This window comes from Plecotus auritus (genome assembly GCF_963455305.1).
Source record: "Plecotus auritus genome assembly, chromosome: 7".
NCBI lineage: Eukaryota > Metazoa > Chordata > Mammalia > Chiroptera > Vespertilionidae > Plecotus > Plecotus auritus.
The window spans coordinates 44,876,038-44,897,474 of record NC_137774.1 but is presented as its reverse complement, the minus strand read 5'-3'; the positions used below and the strand labels follow the sequence as shown (position 1 = coordinate 44,897,474).

General features: G+C 53.0%; 2 protein-coding genes across 4 annotated transcripts; one reads left to right on the top strand and one right to left on the bottom strand.

Annotated features, from left to right (window-relative positions):
• Nucleotides 1–136: 136 nt before the first annotated feature.
• Nucleotides 137–4,897, top strand: PLSCR3 (phospholipid scramblase 3). Of its 2 annotated transcripts, XM_080679464.1 has the most exons (8): nt 137–190; nt 400–579; nt 849–1,084; nt 1,178–1,220; nt 1,318–1,538; nt 1,798–1,959; nt 3,831–3,992; nt 4,171–4,897. In XM_080679464.1, exons 2-8 carry the CDS (start codon nt 573–575, stop codon nt 4,225–4,227), a joined length of 888 nt encoding a protein of 295 aa, XP_080535590.1. In that variant the 5' UTR covers nt 137–190; nt 400–572; the 3' UTR covers nt 4,228–4,897. The 2 variants fall into 2 exon arrangements, with proteins under 2 accessions (XP_080535590.1, XP_080535591.1); XM_080679465.1 differs by lacking the exon at nt 137–190 and having other exon boundaries at nt 451–579; nt 3,933–3,992; nt 4,171–4,371.
• Nucleotides 4,861–13,085, bottom strand: TNK1 (tyrosine kinase non receptor 1; the record flags this gene model as incomplete). 2 transcript variants are annotated; one of them, XM_080679466.1, is made up of 12 exons in its annotated part: nt 4,861–5,657; nt 5,742–5,837; nt 5,920–6,218; nt 6,580–6,659; nt 6,899–7,063; nt 7,361–7,455; nt 11,149–11,422; nt 11,676–11,959; nt 12,076–12,231; nt 12,346–12,540; nt 12,661–12,731; nt 12,896–13,085. In XM_080679466.1, the coding sequence occupies 12 exons, from the start codon at nt 13,056–13,058 to the stop codon at nt 5,544–5,546; spliced, it is 1,992 nt and encodes a 663-aa protein (XP_080535592.1). In that variant the 3' UTR covers nt 4,861–5,543. The 2 variants fall into 2 exon arrangements, with proteins under 2 accessions (XP_080535592.1, XP_080535593.1); XM_080679467.1 differs by having other exon boundaries at nt 6,580–6,662; nt 12,896–13,058.
• Nucleotides 13,086–21,437: the final 8,352 nt, after the last annotated feature.

The window sequence follows — 21,437 nt, the reverse complement described above, 5'->3', positions numbered from 1 at the left end:
ACGCCCACCACGCGGAGGAGCCCACTGTCTTGGGTTCGGAGAACCGGCTTCCTTTCTGCGCAGGCGCGGCTCCCAGGCCGGGTGGGCGGGGCCCAGGCGGTGAGGGGGCGGGCCCAGACTCTGGGCCCGCCTCCACGAGCTCTTGGGAGCCTCCGAGCGCTGGGCACCCCGACTATTTTAGGGGCTTCAGGTGAGCGGGGGATGCAGAGGGGTCAGGAAACCTCCCTCGAGGTCGGGCCGTCGGTCTGATCGCGGGTCCATCCGTCCTGCCGTCTGCCAACAGCCGCCTCCGCGGAGAATGGGAGAACAAAGGGAGGGGGCGGTTCTGCAAACCCCAGAGGGAATCCAGGGTCCCAGGTACTCTGCCCCGCCCGCTGACACTTTCGATTTCTCCCCGAGTCAGAGGCGCCGCCCGAGAGACCCTGGGCGGGCGCCTGGCGCAGCCGCCTCCGCGTTTGCCTGTTCGTCTTTGTGTCTGTCTCTGTGTCTGTCAGGCTGTCCCCGAGCTTGCCTCCACTCCTAGAACTAAGCTTCCGGTATAGCAACAACCCGCGAACCCTCATCCCTTTCCTATGGCAGGTAGGTGGGCCCAATGCGAGGGTCTCCGTTAGTCCCTCCCCCCAACCCCCACTTGGGAGCTGGGTATCCAACGCACCCTCCGGGAATGTGCTCGGACTGGCTGGGTGGGGCCCCTCCCTTCCTCTCAGGAGCCACCGCCCTGCTCCCCAACCCCATCTTTTTCAGTCTCTTCTCACCACATTTTCCCCGCAGCCTCGAGGTCCCCCAAGGATTAAGGGGCAAGAGGATGAGGTCACAAGTTTCTCTAATCGGCCCCTGTCCCCCTACAGGATACTTGCCCCCCACAGGCTACACCCCTTCGCCCCCTCCTCCCTACCCTGTGACCGCTGGGTACCCGGAGCAGGTGCAGCATCCTGGGCCCGGACCGGCGTCGGTGCCCGCCCACGCGCCTGCCCCTGCGCCCGGCTTCGCTCTCTTCCCCTCGCCCGGCCCCAGTGCCCTGGGGCCTGCTGCCCCCCTCTTGCCACTGCCCGGGGTGCCTTCTGGCCTCGAATTCTTGGTGCCGGTGAGTGGGAGATGGTGAGGGAGGAGCGACAGGGAGGGGCCAAGACGCTCAGGGCTGCGCGCTGAGGTGGGCGCGGCCCTGCTCTCTTTCCAGATTGATCAGATCCTGGTTCACCAGAGGGCTGGGCGCGTGGAAAGTGAGTGGAGGACGAGTAGGGTGGGCCTCGTGACGGGGCAGAGAGTGGGCTCTTGGGCAGGCGCGGGTGCCTGAGCCTCCGTGTCACACCTTGGCAGCGCTCCTAGGCTGGGAGACAAGTAACCGGTATGAACTGCGCTCAGGGGCTGGACAGCCCCTGGGTCAGGCGGCTGAAGAGAGCAACTGCTGTGCACGTCTGTGCTGCGGCACCCGCCGGCCCCTTCGCATCCGTCTGGTGGACCCCGGGGACCGAGAAGTGCTGCGCCTGCTCCGCCCCCTCCACTGTGGCTGCAGCTGCTGCCCGTGTGGCCTCCAGGAGGTGGGCGGGGAGGGATGGGTCCGGGAGAAGGTGGGGTACGGGACAGGAGGTAATGCGGAGGATCAATGATGGAGCATCACCACGCATGAGGCGTGGGAGTGAACAGGTGGGCCTGGAGGTCTTCTGAGGGGGATGACAGGCGGTCTGGTAAAGGGGATGGGAGGTCTTGTGAGGGGAGACCAGCGATAGAGCTGGAGTGGTGAGAGCTTGGACCAGAGTTCCCTGGCTCGGCAGTAACCCTGTCTACCTCCTACTCCAGATGGAAGTACAGTCGCCACCAGGCACCACCATTGGCCATGTGCTGCAGACCTGGCATCCCTTCCTCCCCAAGTTCTCCATTCAAGATGCCGATCGCCATACGATCCTGCGAGTGGTGGGGCCCTGCTGGACCTGTGGCTGTGGCACAGACACCAACTTTGAGGTATCAAGAATAAGGGGAGATTCCTGGGACCTTCATAAAACAAGATGGCAGCTTCCACGAGGCTGGATGGCCAACACTAAAGTCAAGACACTGAGCTCATCGATCCAAACTCACTGTGACTCCTACCACATTTCCAGCGTTCCTCCTTTTAGAAATAGGATGGCTCCCTGGTCTTATAAAAGCATGACAAAGTGGGTTTCACCTTGAGGGCCATTGCTAATTGTCACCTACAGCCATATTGAGAAGGGGAACAATCTAAGGCCAGGCTGGATTTAAAATGGAGAAGGGCCCATGTGACTGTTGTGCATGAGTTTGTGAGCTCAGACCCTGGAGCAAGCACTAATTCAACTTATTAACATCCTGTGGCTTGCCTTGCCAATCTAGAAGTCCAATGGCCTCTCCAGCCTGGAATTCAGGTGAGATCCTTCTCACCATGCATTCCTACCACCAACCTGGAGCCTGGAGAACCCAAGTGGTGACAGTTTCAGCATGATGCTGGGAAGCACCTTTGCTTGTAGGAGACAAAGGCACTTTACAGACCCTTGACATTTTTTTTTTTAAGTTTTTAAATTGATTATTAGAGAGAGAGGGGGAGAGAGAGGGAGAGTGAAAAAGAAATATTGATGTGAAAGTAAAACATCAATCCACTGCCTCCTGCACATTCTTACCAGGGATTGAGCCCACAACCTGGGCATGTGCCCTGACCAGCAATCTTTCAGTGCATGGGACAATGCCCAACCAACTGAGCCACACTGGCCTGGGCCAGATCCTTGAATTCTTTACAGGATAATTACCTGTGCAGGTAAGGAAGAAACAATAGGTATAATCCAGTAGACTTTCCAAGCCATGTGATGAGGTGTCCTCCCTAAGGTTACTTTTAAAAATTGGGTCACCTTAGCAGCTGAGGGAAGATTCTGTGGTAAGAACTGGTTGGGAACGATATAACTTGGTCACTTCTGGATGGGAATGTGTAGACTGTGGGGTTCTCATAGGGCCAGTCTCCCTCTTACATAATTATGAATGGTCCATATTTGGGGCTGTACTCTTGGGACCACAGGGTTGGCTGGGAGAGAACCTGCCCAGTATGGGACTGATCATCAGGAAGTGCCCCAGGGGGGTAGGACAGTGAGGGAAGAGGATGGAAAGGACATAGAAGGAAATCATGATAATTCTAGTCACTGAAGAATGAGCATAGGAAAAGGACCAGGGAGTTGCTGTGAATTACCACTTACATCAGCAGGACCTATTGCCGCTGGGCCCAGAGGGTCCAGTGGAAAGCATGGTCCTCAGAGGCTACCCTCTCCCCCAATAGATGGGCTTGGACCCCCTCTAGCTGAGGCTTGCATGCAGTGCTGGACAGGGCCCTCCCTACTTTGCAAAGGAAAGGCACCCCTTTGGGCAGTCACAGTCTTCTAGGAGCCTGGTTGGCTGATAGGGTGCAGCCAGAATTTTAGCAGCCTCCCTTGCCCTTTTGGACAAGCTACTTTGTGTAGGGCACAAACTGCACCAAATGTGGGTGGCAGGGACTTTGGTAATAAAAACAAACCTAACAACCAGCCATACACTAAGGAGACTGGACTCTATTACGCTTCCGTTTCTCTCACCACTGATGTTCAATTGACACGTATGGTCCTTCAAGAGAAACAGAGCTAAGTCTGAATCCTGATTTTTGCTATATATTCCCAGTGTGATTTATGGTGACTCAGTTTCCCCAGATGTCACATGGAAACCCAAGGCTGTTAGGAGGATTCACTAAGTGTGGAGCCGCACAGTTCACACAGGTGCCTGTGGGAAGAAGACTGGAGACAGGCGAGAGCAGTTGCATCCATCCTAGTTGGGTCTTTTCTTCTTGCCTGTCTCGCTCCTGACAGGTGAAGACTCCAGATGAGTCCCGCAGTGTGGGCCGCATCAGCAAGCAGTGGGGGGGACTGCTCCAAGAAGCCCTCACGGATGCAGATGACTTTGGCTTGCAGTTCCCGCTGGATCTGGACGTGAGAGTGAAGGCTGTACTGCTGGGAGCCACGTTCCTCATTGTGAGTCGGCTGTCCCTCCTTTGCTCCCACTGGAGGCTTGCACTTCCTGCTAGGAAAGGGTTAGGAACAGAATTTATGGGGGCGGGGGGCGGGGAGGTTTGCAGGTCTAGACCTGGGTTGTGACAGCTGAGCCAGGCCGGCCCAGCCGCATCTCCTGTTGACAGTACCCTCCCCTCAGGACTACATGTTCTTCGAGAAGCGAGGAGGCACTGGGCCCTCTGTCATCACCAGTTAGACGGCATCTCAGGGTGAGGACCATCACCTCAGCCAGAACTCAAGATGGTCACCTGGCCTGGCCTGGCCCCTCCTCAGAGGCAGCCCCTTTCCTCCATGTACACTGCAGAGGACAGACAGGGATGCCTAAGTGGCTGGGGCCATGGTGTCCCATACCTACCCTACTCCCCTGGCCTCCTTCACTGTGGCCCCCACAGAAGGGTATGTATGAGAGCCCTTCCCCTGCTACCTCTCACCACTGTCTCTGGCCATCCCTTAGCACACAAGCATATCGCTTTCAAACTTGCCCTGCTCACTTCCTCTTACCCCCTTCCAGGGTCTCTGCTCTGGATGGGGCCTTTGAAATCCAGGGCTCTGGGGTTTTACAACAGAGCTGGGGTGGGAAAGGGTAAGCAGCACCAAAGATGGCTGATATGGCCACCCACCTCTGCCTCAGCTTGACCAATTAGTTCAGCCTCAGAACGTGGCACTCAGAGGGGATTCCCACTTCCCCAGCAACGGCTCTAGGGCCTCAGCCCCAGTGCCAACCTCCTCTCCCCCTTGACCCTCCCCACAGCTGGTGCTTGCTGCAGCTCCGTGTGCCTTACTTAACCACCCCTTCCTTCCCTGTTCCTACAAAGGAGGCTGCATCTTTGTATGTTATATTCATATAAACTTTGTAATGTTTTGGACATTGGAAGATATATGTAATGGGAGAGGGCAGAAGGAAGAATTGTTATGGGAAGAAACAAAGGGAAATGTGACAGCTGGGCCGGGTGGGGCTGGCCCGTCTCGTCTCGTAATCCATGCTGCCAGGATCAAGTGTCCTTGAATCCAAGACAGTAACTTTCATCACCCATGACGGCCCCGTCCCAAGCCAAGGCAGTTTGGGCCATGTACCCCAAGTCAGTATGGCTGCTCCCATCATCTGGGATGGCTGTTCCCATGGGGCTCAGTGTGTAGCTGAAGGCAGCTCAGGATGGCTGTTCCCAGGGTTCAGTATGGCCACTTGTCATTCTCTGTAGCAAGTACAAGCTTCCTATGGGTATGGTGTATAGCAGCTCTGTTCCTCCAAGTCCTCCTCCTGGTTGGAAATGTGGTAGGCAGGGTGGACTAGATCCTTCCATGACCCAGCCAAGGGAGCTTGAGCCCTCAGAGGCCAAGAGGCAGGGGAGGAGGAGACACGCGTCAGTGCCCGACCCTGGACTCCGGGACCTGCCTATGGCAGGCTCTCTTCAGGTGGGAACGTATACCCTTTCAGGGCCTTGTTCTGCTCTGCTTGGCCCCACATGCTCAGCTCCTTGGTGCATCTGGTGTCCATGTCTAAAGGAGCAGAGCTTAGGGCCGAGCCAGGACATAGCGACTGGCTGCTGAGAGGTCCCACTGGTAATGCTCCAAGATGTGCCGGCAGTCGGCTCTGGACCGGCTACTCAGGTGGAAGAGCTGGTCTACCTGTGGAAGCAAGAGGGAGGGCAGCTGAGTGTCAGAGGGCAGGGGCAGGAGAGGTGGGAGCCCAAGAGAAGGGTCTGCCTTTACCTTAAGGTTCTGGATGGCAGAAACCACATCTCCTCCCGTGGCTCTCAGTGCTGCCTGGCACTCCTGGTGGGTGACTCCATGTACACTCAGCTCCACCTTAGGGGACAAAGCCTCACTTAGGCTCTTACCCCAGCCTGCAGCCCCTTCTGGACACCAGGCCACTTCAGGGAGACCTCACCTCCATAACCCTCTTCTGCAAATCGGGGTCGGGCAAGAGACCTCCAGAGAGAATAGTGGCTTTGCTGGCTCCAGGTGCTCCCAGGGGGTGATTGTGCAGGGGTTCTCTTTTGGGCCAGGAAGGCCGCTCCCTGGGGGGCTGGTTGGACTGAGAAGAGCTGGAGGCAAAGGGAGGGCGGGGTGGCAGGCCTGGGGGTCCCTGGGGGACATCTCTGGCTTTTCGAAGTTCAGGGGGGCTCAAACCACCCCCTGTGGGGCAGGGGCCCAGGGACAGAACAGATTCCAGACTCTTGGAAATGCCTGCACAGTGAGAAAAAACATCTTGAGAGGAAGCCTAGATGCAGGGTCCTGCCTTCTTCCCACTCTCTGTCTGCTTGTGCTGTCCTCAGGTGTCCGGGACAATAAGACAGACACCCAGGGCCAGGCAGCTAAGTACCCAAAGAACTGAGAGGGCAGGCGCTGCAGGCAGAGATGCTGTGCGGTGGACTAGGCCGATTTTAAAGGACAGCTGGGATGTCAACCGGCAGAATGAAGTGGTGGAAGGACGAAGTCATATGTGGGGAAATCATATGTCAAAGGCATGGATTCAGAGCAGGGGGTAGAACTGAGGGTTGTTCCTGATCCCAGAGACCCTGGGGCCCTGCCCTTCCCCCACACTCACCCTTTATCCTCTGCAGGGGCATGTTCCTTCTCTGCCCCTGAGCTGGAGGTGGCTCCCGAAGCTTTGCCTTGGCTCTGACCCTGCTGGAGAGTGATCCAGTTCATTTTCTACCCCAGCCCCACTCGACATCAGTGTCTCCTCCCAAAGGATCTCTGGGGCTCCCCGTCTGACTGAGACACAGAGTGGAAGCTTCTCCTGGAAGGCACATCCAGCCTCCCAGCTTTACCCTGGCTCCTCCTCAGGCTTCCCTTGCAGAGCAGCTGCTGAACTTGGTTGGTTCCCCCAGCCCAGCTCTGTCCCCACGCTTTCAGGTCCTCACCCATCTATGCTTCCCCGTCTTTGCTCTCCCCAGGCAGGGGAGCCTCTGTGGACTGGGCAGGTGGCTGGCGAGCCCTTCGAGTCTGTCAGCATCACTGCCGAGGCTGGGAAAGTGCCCACTTTTAATGTGCGACTATTCTGGCCCTTCCAGGTTGCTGAGCTGGGGCTGTGGAAAGAGGGTGAAAACAAGGGGGGAGTGGAGGCTGGGGTCCCACATGCGTTCCGCTCACAAGCTGTGTGCCATGGAGCTGCATCTGCCTGGAGGAAGGAAAACCTTTTTCTCCCCAACACAAAAGGGCTCTGTGGGCATGCTCCAGCCAGCAGGCCAGGACTGGTGGAGCTCTCAGGGGATGAAGCAGAGGATTAGGGTTGGAGGAGCTGGGGGAAAGCAGAAAAGGAACCAGGGTCAGGCATGTTGGGAGGGAGTCCTCCTGGGGATTCGTAGGAAACATGAGGCACTCACCTGCCCTCGATGATAGTGATGGGATCACCAGACTCCATCCTCAGGGCACCTGGCTCTGTGACATCCCTCACACACCGCCCCTCTGGAGGCCAGGCCTGTAGAAACAGGAGGAGAGGGTGGCTGTGCTGTGGCCTGAGTGAGAGGGTACCATGGAGCAGGGAAGAAAGAGACTCCTCTTTGTTTATGCACCCACCAATCAAACCCATTCCAGTTATATTCTCTGTTCTGGGCACAGGATGGGACTGTTCCTCCCTGTTCCCCAATTGTAGTCCAGTGGAGGAGGAAGACCTAGATTCCATGCCAAGCTGGACACAGCCCAGGGGTCAGGGAGCAACAGAAGGGGGTCTGTCTCTATCTAGGGAGATCAAGAGGGCGTCGTCCTGCATTCTGCTTTTACTCTACACCCAGGCCCATCACATCCACCTCCAAGCACCTCTGGAAAGTTTCCGTTTCTTTACAGCTCCAGTGTCTCAACCCTCATCCAGATCTCTTAATATCTCTTCTGCTTCACAGCTATTTTCTCCAACCTGGGCTTCCCACCTTCAGTGTCATCCCTCTAATCCATTCCTGCACCAAGCCGGAGTGTTATAGTATATAAAGTCTTGTTCCTTCCCTGCTCAAAATTCTTTCATGACTTCCAAGTACCCTTAGAGTAAAGACTAAATTCTTTTAACAGTATACACTTCCAGTCAAGATGGCAGTGTAGGTAAACGTGACACACATCCTTCCACAGCCACATAAAAAATACAACTAAACTACTTAACCATCATTCAAAACTGCCTGAAATCTAGCTGAATGGAAGTCCTACAACTAAGGATATAAAGAAGCAGCCACATCGAGACTGGTAGGAGGAGTGGATATGAATAAGCAAGTCTAACACCCTCGTATGGAAGATAAAAATTGGGAGGGATATCTTAGCTGCAGAGGTCCTCCCCTGAGTAGTGAGGGGTCCCAGCCCCACTCCTGGTCCCCCACTCCAGGGTTGTAGTACTGGGAAGAGAAGTCTCCATAGCTGTGGCTGTGAAAACCAGTGGGGATTGTGGCTGAGTGAGGTGGGGGACTTATGGAGTCACAGGCAGTTCCTCTTAAAGGGCTCAAGCACACCTACTTGGATTCACTCCCTCTGAGTTCCAGCCCTGGGGCAGGAGCTCAAAAGGCACCAGGGACATATGGAGAGGAATGGAAGTGTCTGGGATCAGGGCAAGAGCTGGAGGGGCAGCTTTCTCTCAGACAGAAGTGCTGGCAGAGGCCATATTCCTTTTCTGAGCCCTTCCCCCACAGAGCCTGCAGGAGGGCACCATAGCCAAGTTTCCACCAACCTGGCTATCACTGCCAAGTCCTGGTGATTCCCTGAGACCTTGCCCCACCAACTTTCAGGCCCACCCAAGTTGTTTCCAATGGCTTTTCCATATGAATGACCTGTCTTGGCTCATGCTTCACACATTCCCAAAATCTCTCAAACAAGCAGCATCTGGCTTTGGCATGCCCCATACCTCTTTCTTAGTGGCCCCAGGCCCCATACTAGTGGCAGCTGTCCTTGGCTTGCAGCTTGGCCTTTCCTGGACACCTCCAAGCTGAGCACAAATAGTGGTCATGAGCAGATTGCTTTGTAGCTCATGCTAGGTGACCTGAGCAGAACACAGGTGGCTGTTGATCTTTGCCTGCACCTTCAGGAGGCTCCAGAGCCAGCGCACCCAGTGAACAGCTTCAAACCCACAAGCAACACACTTAAGGAGAGAACTCAGCAGGCACCAGAGTCTTGCTGAAGTAAGTCCTACTTTGTGGGATGGGCCCCTGCACAGCTGATCCTCCATGCAGGCAGCCCTTGCAGCCAACTGGCCTGGGTAAATCCCTCCAACAGCAATCAGGGCTCAACTACAACAGGAGGGTGTATACAGCCTGCAGGAAGGGGTGGACACAACTGGAGTGCCGAGGTTGGGTGAATGGGGAGCCTGTGCCTCTGACCCTATAGATCACATACTACATTAGGCCTTCTACCAAGCCTGGGAGACAAAGCAGCTCTACCTAATACATAGAAACAAACACAGGGAGGCTGCCAAAATGAGGAGACAAAGAAACACATCCCAAATGAAAGAACAGAACAAAACTCCAGAAAAAGAACTAAGCAAAATGGAGATAAGCAATCTACTAGAAGTGGAGATCAAAGCAGTGGTTATAAGGATGCTCAATGAACTTAAGGGAAGAGTAGATGAACTTAGAACTTCAACAGCATTACAAAATGACATGAGGCCCTAGCTGGTTTTGGCTCAGTGGATAGAGTGTCAGCCTTCGGACTGAAGGGTCCCAGGTTCGATTCTGATCAAGGGCACATGCCTGGGTTGCGGGCTTGATCCCATTGTGGGGTGTGCAGGAGGCAGCTGATAAATGATTCTCTCTCATCATTGATGTTTCTATCTCTCTCTCTCCCTCTCTGAAATCAATAAAAAAATATTTTTAAAAAAGAGAGAGAGAAGCAGTTAGTTACCTACAAGGGAGCTCCCAATGAGACTGTCAGCTGATTTCTTAACAGAAACTTTACAGGCCAGAAGGGATTAGCAAGAAATATTTAAAGTAATGAAAAACAAGGACCTATAACCAAGATTATCCAGCAAAGCTACATTTAGAATAGAAGGACAGATAAAGAGCTTCCCAGACTAGGAAAAACTAAAGGAGTTCATCATCACCAAGCCAGTATTAGATGAAATGTTAAAGGGAGAAGAAGGAGAAGGAGAGGAGAAGAAAAGAAAAAAAAAAAAAAGATTAAAATATGAACAGTAAAATGGCATTAAATACATATCTATCAACAATTGAATCTAAAAACAAAATAAAGAGACAAGCAGAACATAAACAGCCCTGGCTGGTGTGGCTCAGTTGGTTGGCATCTTTCTGTGCACTGGTCAGGGCACATGCAAGAGTTTGGAGTTCAGGCTCAATTCCCAGTAGGGGGCATGCAGAAGGCAGACAACTGATGTTCGGTTCTCACATACATCTCTCATTGATAGCAACAGAATAGTCATGGGGGTGTAAAGTAGGGAATATAGTAATATTCTAATGATTATGTGTAGAATCAGATAGGTACAAGATGATCACTTAGTAAGTTATATAATGTCTAATCACTGTACAGCTGAAACGAGTATAATATTGTATGTCAACTGTAATTGAAAAATGAAAAATTATTTCAAAAATGTTTTCAAAAGAATACCGGAAATAGTATATTCATTTAGGAAATAGCTCTGAAGTCAGATAGACTGGTTCAGATCCCAACTCCTCCACTTATGTGTACCTATAGGAAAGTCACCTAAACTGGCAGTGCCTGAACTGCCCCATCTGTAAAATCAAGATAACAATGATCTTGTTGGGTTTTTGTGAGGATTAAATGAGTGAACATGCATAAGGATACATGTAAGGCACTCAGTACAGTATCTTACTCAGATCAAGTGCTCTGTAGGTCAGCTCTGGTGTTTATCTGCCTTACAGATCCTCCCATGGGGCAGCCCCTGAGCACCTCCAGGGCCTTCCCCCTTCCACACTGAACCTTCCTCTGCAAATGCCCACTGCAACCTACGGCTCTCTGCTCTGTGCTCCCCCTTCTCTTGGCCTTCAGCCTTCACCTATGTAGCACTAAGCTGCTCCCCAGGGTCTTAGCACCCTGCAGGTACCGACTGCTCTGTTCAGAGCAAACAGGGGTCCCAGACCCCAGCCCAGGAGTCAGTATGGTTAGTCTTGTGCAGGGAACCCTGGGAGAAAGAAGGGAGGGAAGAGAGAACTGGGGATGCAAGGGTTCCCACCTCTTGGATCAGCCCCTCCAGGGAGGAGAAGCTAGGCCGATCAGCAGGGTGGAGGGCCCAGCAGCGCAAGGCGAGGGTGTAGAGGGCCCTGGAGCAGAGAGGAGGCCTAGGCAGCCGGGCTTGGTCCTTCTCCAGCCGCTGCAGAATGAGGTAGGGCGGGACCCAGGCCCAGGGCTCCTTGCCCCCAGAGAACATCTCCCACAGCGTCACCCCGAACATCCACACGTCCGAGGCAGAAGAGAAGGCCCCCTGGCGTAGGCTCTCTGGAGCACACCTGCGGAAGTGGAGCTGAAGGGGGCTGGATATGTGCCCCTGGAGCTTCCACCTCCCACTGAACCGTCCCCGCCCCTCCCCCGCCTTCTCCCACTGTCCTCGGAAGTCCTCCTTTCCAAGCCCTTCCAGACCCACGGACTCCTCTGGATCCCCCCTCCTCAGAGAACCAGTTCCCTCCACTACTACCTCCCTCCAGATCCTCACGCTCCCGACTGGCCTCCAAATAAACTCCTGCGGGGGCACCCCTCACTCACCAGGCATAGGGGATGGGGCGGGGCCCGCCCATCACGTAACGGCCCCGGGCGCCGCCCAGCGGCCGCACCAGCCCGAAGTCGGCCACCTTGATCGTGCACGGTGAAGTCAGCAGCAAGTTGCGTGTAGCGAGATCCCGATGCACCAACCCGCGGGCCCCCAGGTACGCCATGGCCCCTGCCAACTGCCGCAGGAAAAGGCAGAGCAGAGCCACTGGCAGCGAGGGTGTGGGGGCCGGCGCTGTCAGGCGTGCGTGCAGGGAGCCCAGCGGCGCCAGCTCCATCACCTGCGGAGCACCGCACCTCATGAGCGGAGGTCCGGCCCCACGGGGCTCTGGCCACCCACCCTCCGGTCTCACTTCAGCCCGGGGCTGTCCCGGGAGCCATGGTCAGGTCTGCTCACCATCTGCAGAGGCTGGCCCAGCACAAGCCCGTGCAGACGTAGCAAATGTGGGTGCTCCAAGTTCATCATGACCGACACCTCTCGAAGGAAGTCCCTCAGCTCTGTGCCCACGGGGCCTTCGGCAGCCACCCGGAGGGACTTGACAGCCACTGGGACCTGGGGGTGTGGGGAGAAACATCATCAGGCACCGCAGGGAGAGCTATACCAGGGCCAGAGCAGAGAGGGCAGCAGAGCGGAGGGGCAGCTAGCCCAGGCTCCCTGAGTACTCACACTCTGACCGCTAGGGAGTGTCCACAGCCCGCGGTGCACCACACCAAAGCAGCCGGAGCCCAGCAGCTCCCCTCTGCACACAGCACCATCTGGGATCAGACACTTGAGTCCCCCCTCTGGCTCAGGGAGGGAAGGAGGGTTGTCTGAAGGTGGGGTGGTCGTCTCCTTCTGCTCAGGGGCAAACCCCCCAAGGATCTGAAACAGGGGTGGGAAATCAGGTGTGTGGAAGCCTGCAGACCCCTGCCACTCAGCACAGCCCATTCCCCAGCCTAAGCTGGCCCCCTAAACCTCTCATCCCCACCCAGAAACACACACCTTGTAGACCCAGTTCTTAGGCTTGTGTCCCAAACGGTGCCTCTTCAAAGCTTCAGCCAGTCTGCGCTGGGCTGGGGGAGACCAGAATTAAAGGGCTGGGTAGTATTGGGGAGGGGGGGATGATGCAAGGAATTTAAAGGTAAGAAGAGGGCTGGTGTGGGAGGGGCATGGGGGTTGTAGCAAATGACAGGTTGGGGAAACAGAGACTAGGGCCTCGGGGCTAGGGGTCCCTCACCAGGCCGGCCCATGCCAATGCCGTCCAGATCCTGAGGTCTTACAAAGTCGAAGTGCTCTGGCCGGGTAACGTTCAGCTCCTCAAGTATGGATCTGTAAAACTGGGCCAGCTGGATGTCCCGGAGTAGCCTCAGCAGCCACGGGGAGCCCGCCTCCGGGAGCATGTCTGGAGAAGGAACTCAGGATGGTACACTCTCCTCCAGACTCAGAGCCCGGGGTAGGCACCTGAGACACCCAGACACCAGGGATGTGATCCCCAGCTCTACCCTCAACCATCAGAAACCCTCAGGTATAGAAGGAGGGACACATCAGCCTCCACCCCATCACTGAGAACCCTGCCTCCTTCACACCTGAGACTTTACCACTGCAGACTCCAGGTATGTTTCCCTGCTCACTCTCCAGATATGGCATAGTGCCCTGGACCCCTAGGACACCCAGACACACTGCCTTTTCAGACCGGAGACACACCACTGCACACACTCATATACACCTGAGACACCTCACACACACACGAGACATTTTGCACATACATACCAGAGATGCCCAGATATGCTAACCACACCATACCTCAGAACCTCAAACATGTAGGCACACACACATACACGCGTGTGCACATACACACAAAGGTACACTGCCTCACACACACACACACACACACACACACTGACACATTTTAGTATGCTGCCATAAAACGCCCAGGCTTACTGTCACATACCCTCTTACATACATGTAGTTGAGACAGGGCAGTTCTCTGCCCCCCTAGACCCACAGCACCAAGGTCCACACAAACACACACAGCATGCAAGACATTAAGGTCCAGTGTCCACATACACCTGAGTTCTGCAGGCAGACTGCCCCTCAGCCCGGAGAGTTCGGGTCACTGCCTCTCCTGCACAGGAGGCAACAGCATCTGCAGTCGAATCAGGCCCGTGCTCCAAGCTTGGATACTTCTAGGGCCACCTCCCTGCAGCAGGGAGCCCTGCGAGCACACCTGTGTCACTCTTACTCAGCTTCAAGGCAACTCCACAGCCTTCAGGAAATCTGCTCCAGGCTCTCTGGGTGCGGGCTGCCAGCACAAACAGACTCTCCTTACACACTTGCACAAACTCTTCCTTTCAACACACACACACACACACACACACACACACACACACACACACACAGTTACGCCGGGAGGAAGCGGGGGACCCCACACTGGGAACTCGGGGTGGGCTAGGAACTGGGCGCGAGCAAGGGCCAAGGGCGGGAAGGAGAACACCAGGAGCCTGGCGGCCGGGCCGCTTGCAGGTGAGAAGAGGAAAGCGCGAGAGAGGGGACAGGAGGAAAAGCTCCCGCAGAAGGAAAGGACCGAGCAGGGGAGGGCGAGGCGGTCAGGCTCTGCGCCCGCGGCCGCACCCCAGGCGACGGCTGCCCCGCCAACCCCAGCCTCGGGTTCCCAGGACCCTCACCTGGCAAAGGCGGAAGCGGCAGCTACGCGGCCTCGGGAGCTGCCAGGACTAAATCCCGAGAAGGGTGGGACCCGAGGCCGCGGGGGGCGGGACCTGGCCGCGCCTGCAGTGCCGCGTGGGACCAGGTGAGGGCTGCGTGGGCGGTGGCGGCCCCTCCCCCCGCCAGGTCAGACCCAGAGCAACCTCCTTCCCCAGGCCTTTTGCTCGCCTCCCCTCACCTCTCTCCACCTTCCCAGCCTCTTCTCCAAAGACCTCTTCACCCCTCCCCACACTTTCTCCTTTGTCCGGTCCCTCACACCCTCTCTCGCCAAATCCTTCACCCCTCAACCAGGGCCCCGCCCCTTAAGTGAATAAGCACCTGATAGAGCTCACTGGTCCAGCACCAGGAAGATAAGGCTAAACCGGAAGCAGTCCAGGCCCAGGTAGGGAGAGACCTTCCTGGCACCTCACGGGGAAGGCTGGCAGCACGGGGTGTTTGGGAATGAAGTTAGGGCAGAGAGGTGTTGATGGTGGTGCAGAAAGTCAGTCCCCAGTCTAAACAGAGTTCAAGATTGAAGACAGTGTCCTTTTCCCAGCTCTGAAGTGTGAGGACCTTTTGGGTTGCTCCCTGGGGTGGAACATGCGGGAAGTCTTGTATGCGTGTGTATTGGGGTGGGAACAGAGCTCCTCAGTCCCACCCCAGTTTGGTACCTGGTCTTGGTGATCAAAGCAGCATTCCATACATCAGGGCACCCCCGCCCCCCAGCACCTGCTGATCCCCATGTAGCCTCTGCTGATCCTGGGGCCCTGTACACTGCTACTTGGCCTGTGGCTGTGGGGACACAGTCTGGGACCGTGATGAATGCTGTCTTCCTTTCTCTCAGGGGTCCTAGGGACGCCAACAGTCTTCGGACATCTTTTCTGTCTCCTGTCCCAAGGCAGGATTTGTGAGCATAGCAGCTACTGCCCTCAGAGCCCCTTGGAAGGAAAAGCCCAACCCATCTTGATAAACACCTGGGATCTTCCAGCATTGATGGGAAAATCTTAATAGTTCACAGTTCTGTCTGTATGGCTTTCTTGCCAATTCTCTTCATTCTACCTAGGCCGGCTCATCGCACTGTCATTGCTCCCTCCACATCTGTTGTTCCTAATACACTTGTAGGCTCCACAGTGTAGGGACTGAGTCTGTCTTATTCATCTTGTGTTCTTTCTACTTGGGGGAGTGTGGGTATGTAATAGGTGCAATGCATATTTTGAAGAAGTCTGCTTTGTCTAATTGTCATTCCTTTGTAGGTGATGTCTTTTCTCCCTGATTTTAGGACATTATTGGTGTTTTGTAGTTTTATTACAAAGTATCTAGTTATGGATTCTTTTCTATTTGTTTTTCTCAATATGTTGTATTTCCTGTACCTATGAATTTGCATCTTTCATCAGCTTTGGAAAATTCTCAGCCAGTATCTCTCCAACTATCCTTTTTCTCCATTCTTTGTATTCTCTCATTTGGGGAGTCTGAGTAGAAGTATGCTAGACCTTTTCATTCTATCCTCCATGTCTTTTAACTTCTTTTCCATGTCTTTCATTCTTTTTGTCTCCATGATGCAATCCATGTAATCTCTTCAGCTCTTTCTTCTAGTTCACCAATTCTTTCTTTGATTATGGCTGATGTGCTGTTTAATTCATACACTGAGGGTGTGTGTCTTTTTTATTTTTTGGTCATTGTTATGTCATATGAACATTACTTTCTATGCTGACAGTACTTTATTGAGGTATAACTTAACATTCAGTAGCATGTACAAATTTAACTGTATAAAATCAAAGCACTTCAAGAAATGTACTAGTACACATCCCTTAATGCAGATAAAGACCTGGAACAATTCTAAAATCCCAGAAAGTTTCCTTGTGTCCATTTGCCATCAACCCCATTCCCCAGAGGCAACTACTATTCTGATTTCTAAAACCCATAGATCACTTTTGCCTGCTCTTGACCTTCTTACCAATGGAGTTACACAGTGTTTATTATTTGCATTTAGCTTCTTTCATTCAACACATTTTGAGATTCATCTTAGTGTTACATACTCTTTTGGTGGAAACACAATGGCTCCAGAAGTTCCTTCAGGGAAGAACATGTGAAACCTGAATTTTCTCTGAATGTCTGGTGTCCTCACAGGTCTGAGTGTACTAGAGGTCCTCTGGGAGTTGAATGAACACATGAGTGTAGAGCACATGGGGAATGTAGAACGTATGGGCAGATGCATCCAGAAAGGCTGGCAGGAGCCAGAACGGGCATCAGTTTATCCTTCCAGCAAGCTTTCATTGTGCCAGATTCTGGGCACTCAGGTGAACAGTAGACAGAATACCTGCCTTGGTGGGATTCATTCTACAGAGCCTTGCAGAACAGGGTCAGGAGCTTGGGCCTTACCCAGTGTCTCTGGGAACCACTGAAGGGTTTTAAATAGGGGATGACAGAACCAGCTTGCTATAGAAAGAGACTGGGAAAAGGTGAGAGAGAGAAGAAGCAGGAAGCTCAGGAAAGCGACTCTTACCATTGGTTCAGGGGGGAGAGATTGGCCCTGGCTAGGCCCTGCCTACGTGATGGAGAAGAGGCTGATGATGGGAAACTATCAACTGGCCTCGGTCCTCCATGTTCCAGCAGGAAGTCAGAAGTAGAGGCTCAGCCCCACCTTTGCCTTTGGCTTGGAAAAAAACAAACAGGTCATCAGAGGCCTCTTTATTCCTCCCCTTCTCCCTATTCATTTCTTACTTTGGGAGTTAAGTGCTTCTCATCGCCACCTTTGCCAGTAAAGGAGGGTGGGGGGTTGGGGAGCACAGTCTGACCATCCTCACCACCCTCAGGGAGCACCTCCTTCACGCTAAGATGAATACTTAAACCTGGAGGTCCAAATCAGGCACCACCCCAACCTCTGCCATGCCCTGTAGGCTCTGCATTCGAGAAGGATGAGCACATTCACACCACTGGGGCCAAGTCTTCCCTCACTGGGCAGAGATCCAGGAGGATAAGCAGAGGGCACGTACGTGCCTCCCCCACTCCTGCCTTGGGTTTAGCTTGGAGGTGGAACCCATCCCTCTGTGGAAACCGCTCTGCCCCTTTCGGGAAGCACTTTAGTGCCCCCTTGGCGTCTTTTCTGCTCTGACCCCTGAGATCTCTGGGCTCTTTCCCTTCTACCTCACCCAGTCACCTTCTCAACAAGGGAAAGCACCTTAGTGTTCTGGATCTCTCTCTCTTCTGAGCCTTTGCATGGCTGTTCCCTCTGCTTGGAAGAGTGTTCTCACCCTTATCCCAGCCTGACCTTGCTAAGTGCAAGAAACCTATCCCTAACTGGTCAGGTCTCTTTCCTTGCACCCTAACATCCCTGTGTTTGCACTCATTGCTCTGGTAGAATTTGCCAGTAACTTGTTTATTTCCCCTGCTAGACTCGAAGCTCCAGGTAGTCTATTGCCTAGCTCAGATGATAAGTACGCAGTAACCTCTGTTGAACAAATGGATGAGAGAGTCCTCTGGCTAGGGTGAAGCTAAGGTTTTTGACATTAAGAACTCCCTTGCTGGGAGTGATGGGGATGGGAGTTTCCAAACATAACCTATAATTATTTTCCTGGTGAAACCATTCCCGCCTCCCTCCCCATTTGATATTCCATGTCCCCACATGGAATGGTGCTAATCTGTGTAATCAATGGGATATTCTGAAAAGGATGGTGTGTGACTTCTGAAGTCATAAAAGACAGTGTGGCTTTTGCCTTCCTCTCTTGAATCACTCACTCTGGGGGAAGCCAGCCACCACATCATAAGGACACTCAAGCCCTCCATGGAGAGGCTCTACATATTGAGGGCCTTCAGTGTCAAGTTCTAAGCTCCTTTTTCTGCCCACTGTTCCAGTTGTCTATTATTGAGTAATAATACCTAGTGGGGGAAAATCATTATGCTCCTGGATTTTGAGCATCTGGAATTCCTGCAGGACACTTTGGGGATGGTTTATATCTCTACTCCACTCTGTCTTGGGTCTCAGTTGGAAAAACTGGAAGTTTGGGGGTGACTTGACAGCTGGGGCCTGTATTATCACTGCTATGTCTGGCAGTAGATGCTGGATATTGGCTGAACTCTTCCACATGGACTCTTCATGTAGGCCAGGAATCCCCATAGCATTGTGACTCTGTTCCAGGGTGAGAATCCCAAGAGGCAGAGGGCAGAAGGTGCCAATTTCTTAAGACTTGAGACCAGAAAGTGGCCTAGCATCACTTTTGCCAGTCAAGAAGCCCAGATTCAAGGGTAGGATACATAAGTCCTACCTCTGTATAGGAGGCATGTGAGAGAGCATGGGGGCCATTATTTAAAATGCCTATAGCAGCCTCCCATGTATGGTGAGGGGCTCAGAAAAACCAGGCCTGCCCTGGAAGGCACACTCCGGTGAGTTGGCCTTCTGTGCTCAGAAAAGAAACACAGACGCTACCAGCCTCCTGTGCTATGTGCTCAGGAAGAGCCTCCATGGGGAGGGCACATCACAAGGGTTCAGAAAAGGGGCTGGAGTTGTCAGGGTGCTTCCTAGAATCTACCAGGTGTCAGGCACTGGGGAAACAAAGACAGAAAACTTTAAGCAGTGGCTTTACAGGGGAAGGTGTGGTGTAGAGGTAGGATGTGTAAAGAAACACTACCACCTGATGTAATAGGTGCCACATGAGAGACAATCCACCCTGCCTTAAGGGCTCAGAGAAGGTTTCCCAGGAAAAGCGATGTCTGAGCCAAAGGAGAAGGGTATCCCAGGGATAGGAACAAGCCCAGGCACAGGCAAGGAAACATAAGAAAACAGTGTTTGGCCAACTATGAGTGACTCAGAGTGGCTGTGGGGTAGACAGAGCTGAGAGGTAAGGCTCCAGGGACATGTTGGGGTCAGGTTCCAAGAAGCATTACAAAGGCAAATCACTTACTGGTGAGAAGTAGGCAAGCGGCATAGAAGGCAGAGGGTGCCCATGATATGCTGGCACTGCCATTAGGCCTGGGAGAGATCACAAGAGGAGAGGGGTCAGGAAGGAAGGACAGTTTGGGCATGTGGAATATGAGATGCCTGTGAGGCATCCGAGTGGAGATTCCGGTTTGATATGTGTTTGGACAGGTCTGCCCTGAGGACCAAATGAGACAGGGGAGCTGCTTGCTGATGGAGAGCCTTGAATGCCAGGGTCAAGGGCCAAGTCTATATTCTTTTATTTTTAAAAATGTTTTTATTGATTTTTAGGGAGAGAGGAAGGAAGAGGGAGAGAGAGATAGAAACATCAGTGATGAGAGACAATCATCGATCAGCTGCTTCCTGCACACCCCACACTGGGGACCGAGCCTGCAACCAGGGCATGTGCCCCGACCAGGAATGGAACCGTGACCTTCTGGTTCATAGATCGATGCCCAACCACTGAGCCATGTCAGCCAGGCCCAAGTCTATAGTCTATAGGCAAGGAAGAATAAGGGGAGGTTTTAACTAAGATATTATAATGGCTAATTATTAATGAGGGCTCGTTACATGTTGGGTACAGTTCCAAGTATTTTATAGGAACTTATTTGGACCTCACAGTCATCCTATAAGGTGAAAACTGCTGCATTTCATGGAATTTAAGAAATCACCAGTCATAATATATACCATTATATGTCTTCAATTTAAGATGGATTCTTCAGAGATGTTAAAATTTAAACAGGAAAAATAAGGCCATAGAGGTCCTTCATGAATGGGCAGAAGTGGTTGACCCACTGCATGTTGGGTGTGAAAATAAGAACAACTCCAAAATGTTGAACCTGGGAACAATGGTACAGCACAGGAGAGAATGAGGCAGCTACTGATGAGGAGAGCCGTGCTCCCTGGGCAGTTAGGACTGCGGCTTCTCATCCCAGCTGGGGAAGTGACGCTGCCTGGCACCTGGTGGGCACTCACTAAGTGTTGGTCAAATGAATGGATGAATGAGTTGTTGCATGATCTTGGGCAAGTTGTATAATCTTGCTGTAAGATCTCTGGGTCTCATTTTTTTTGTGTGTAAAATGATGGGATTGGTCTAGAACATGTAAAACAACATGGGTGGTACTCTCCTGGAAGGGACAGGCATTTTTCTTCCCATCCCAGGACCTCCTTGGGTACCCCCAAAACAGTGGTTCTAACCCTGGCTGTAAGTTAGATGAACCCAGGCCCCATATGAGACCAATGAATTCAGAATCTCTGGAGATGAGGTCCAGGCATGGGTGATTTTTAAAGCTTCTCAGGTGACTCTGATGTGCAGCTGGTTGAGAACCTTGACCCTGGAGCCTCCACATATCCAATTTGAAAACCACTGAGGTTGGTGAGGGCTGGGACCCCTTCCAGGCCTAGGCCCTGTGCTTGGTGACAGGCCTCTCTTTTCTTTTCTTTTTTTTTTCTCCAAATATTTTATTTATTATTTATTTTTATTTTTTAAAAAATATATTTTATTGATTTTTTTTACAGAGAGGAAGGGAAAGGGATAGAGAGTTAGAAACATCGGATGAGCGAGAAACATCGATCAGCTGCCTCCTGCACATCCCCTACTGAGGATGTGCCCACAACCAAGGTACATGCTCTTGACCGGAAACGAACCTGGGACCCTTCAGTCCACAGGCCGACGCTCTATCCACTGAGCCAAACCAGTTAGGGCTTTTTCAAATATTGTTATTGATTTCAGAGAGGAAGGGAGAGAGAGATAGAAACATCAATGATGAGAGAGAATCATTGATCAGCTGCCTCCTGCATGTCCCCCTACTGGGGATTGAGCCTGCAACCTTAGCATGTACCCTTGACTGGAATCAAACCTGGGATCCTTCAGTCCGCATGCCGACGCTCTATTCACTGGGCTAAACTGGCTAGGGCTAGGCCTCTCTTTTCATGTCCCACCTCTCATCTCCCAAACCAAAACTCCTGACAGCCACAGGACCAAACACCAGGGTTTCTCAACCACATACTATTGACATTTTGACGGGATTGTTCCTAGTTGTGGAGGACTCTCCTGTGCTGTTAGGATGTAGAGCAGCATCCCTGGTTTCTAGTTTCTACCCACCAGGTGCCAGTAGCATATCCCCCCAATCAAAGCAATCAAAAATGTCTCCAGACGTTGCAA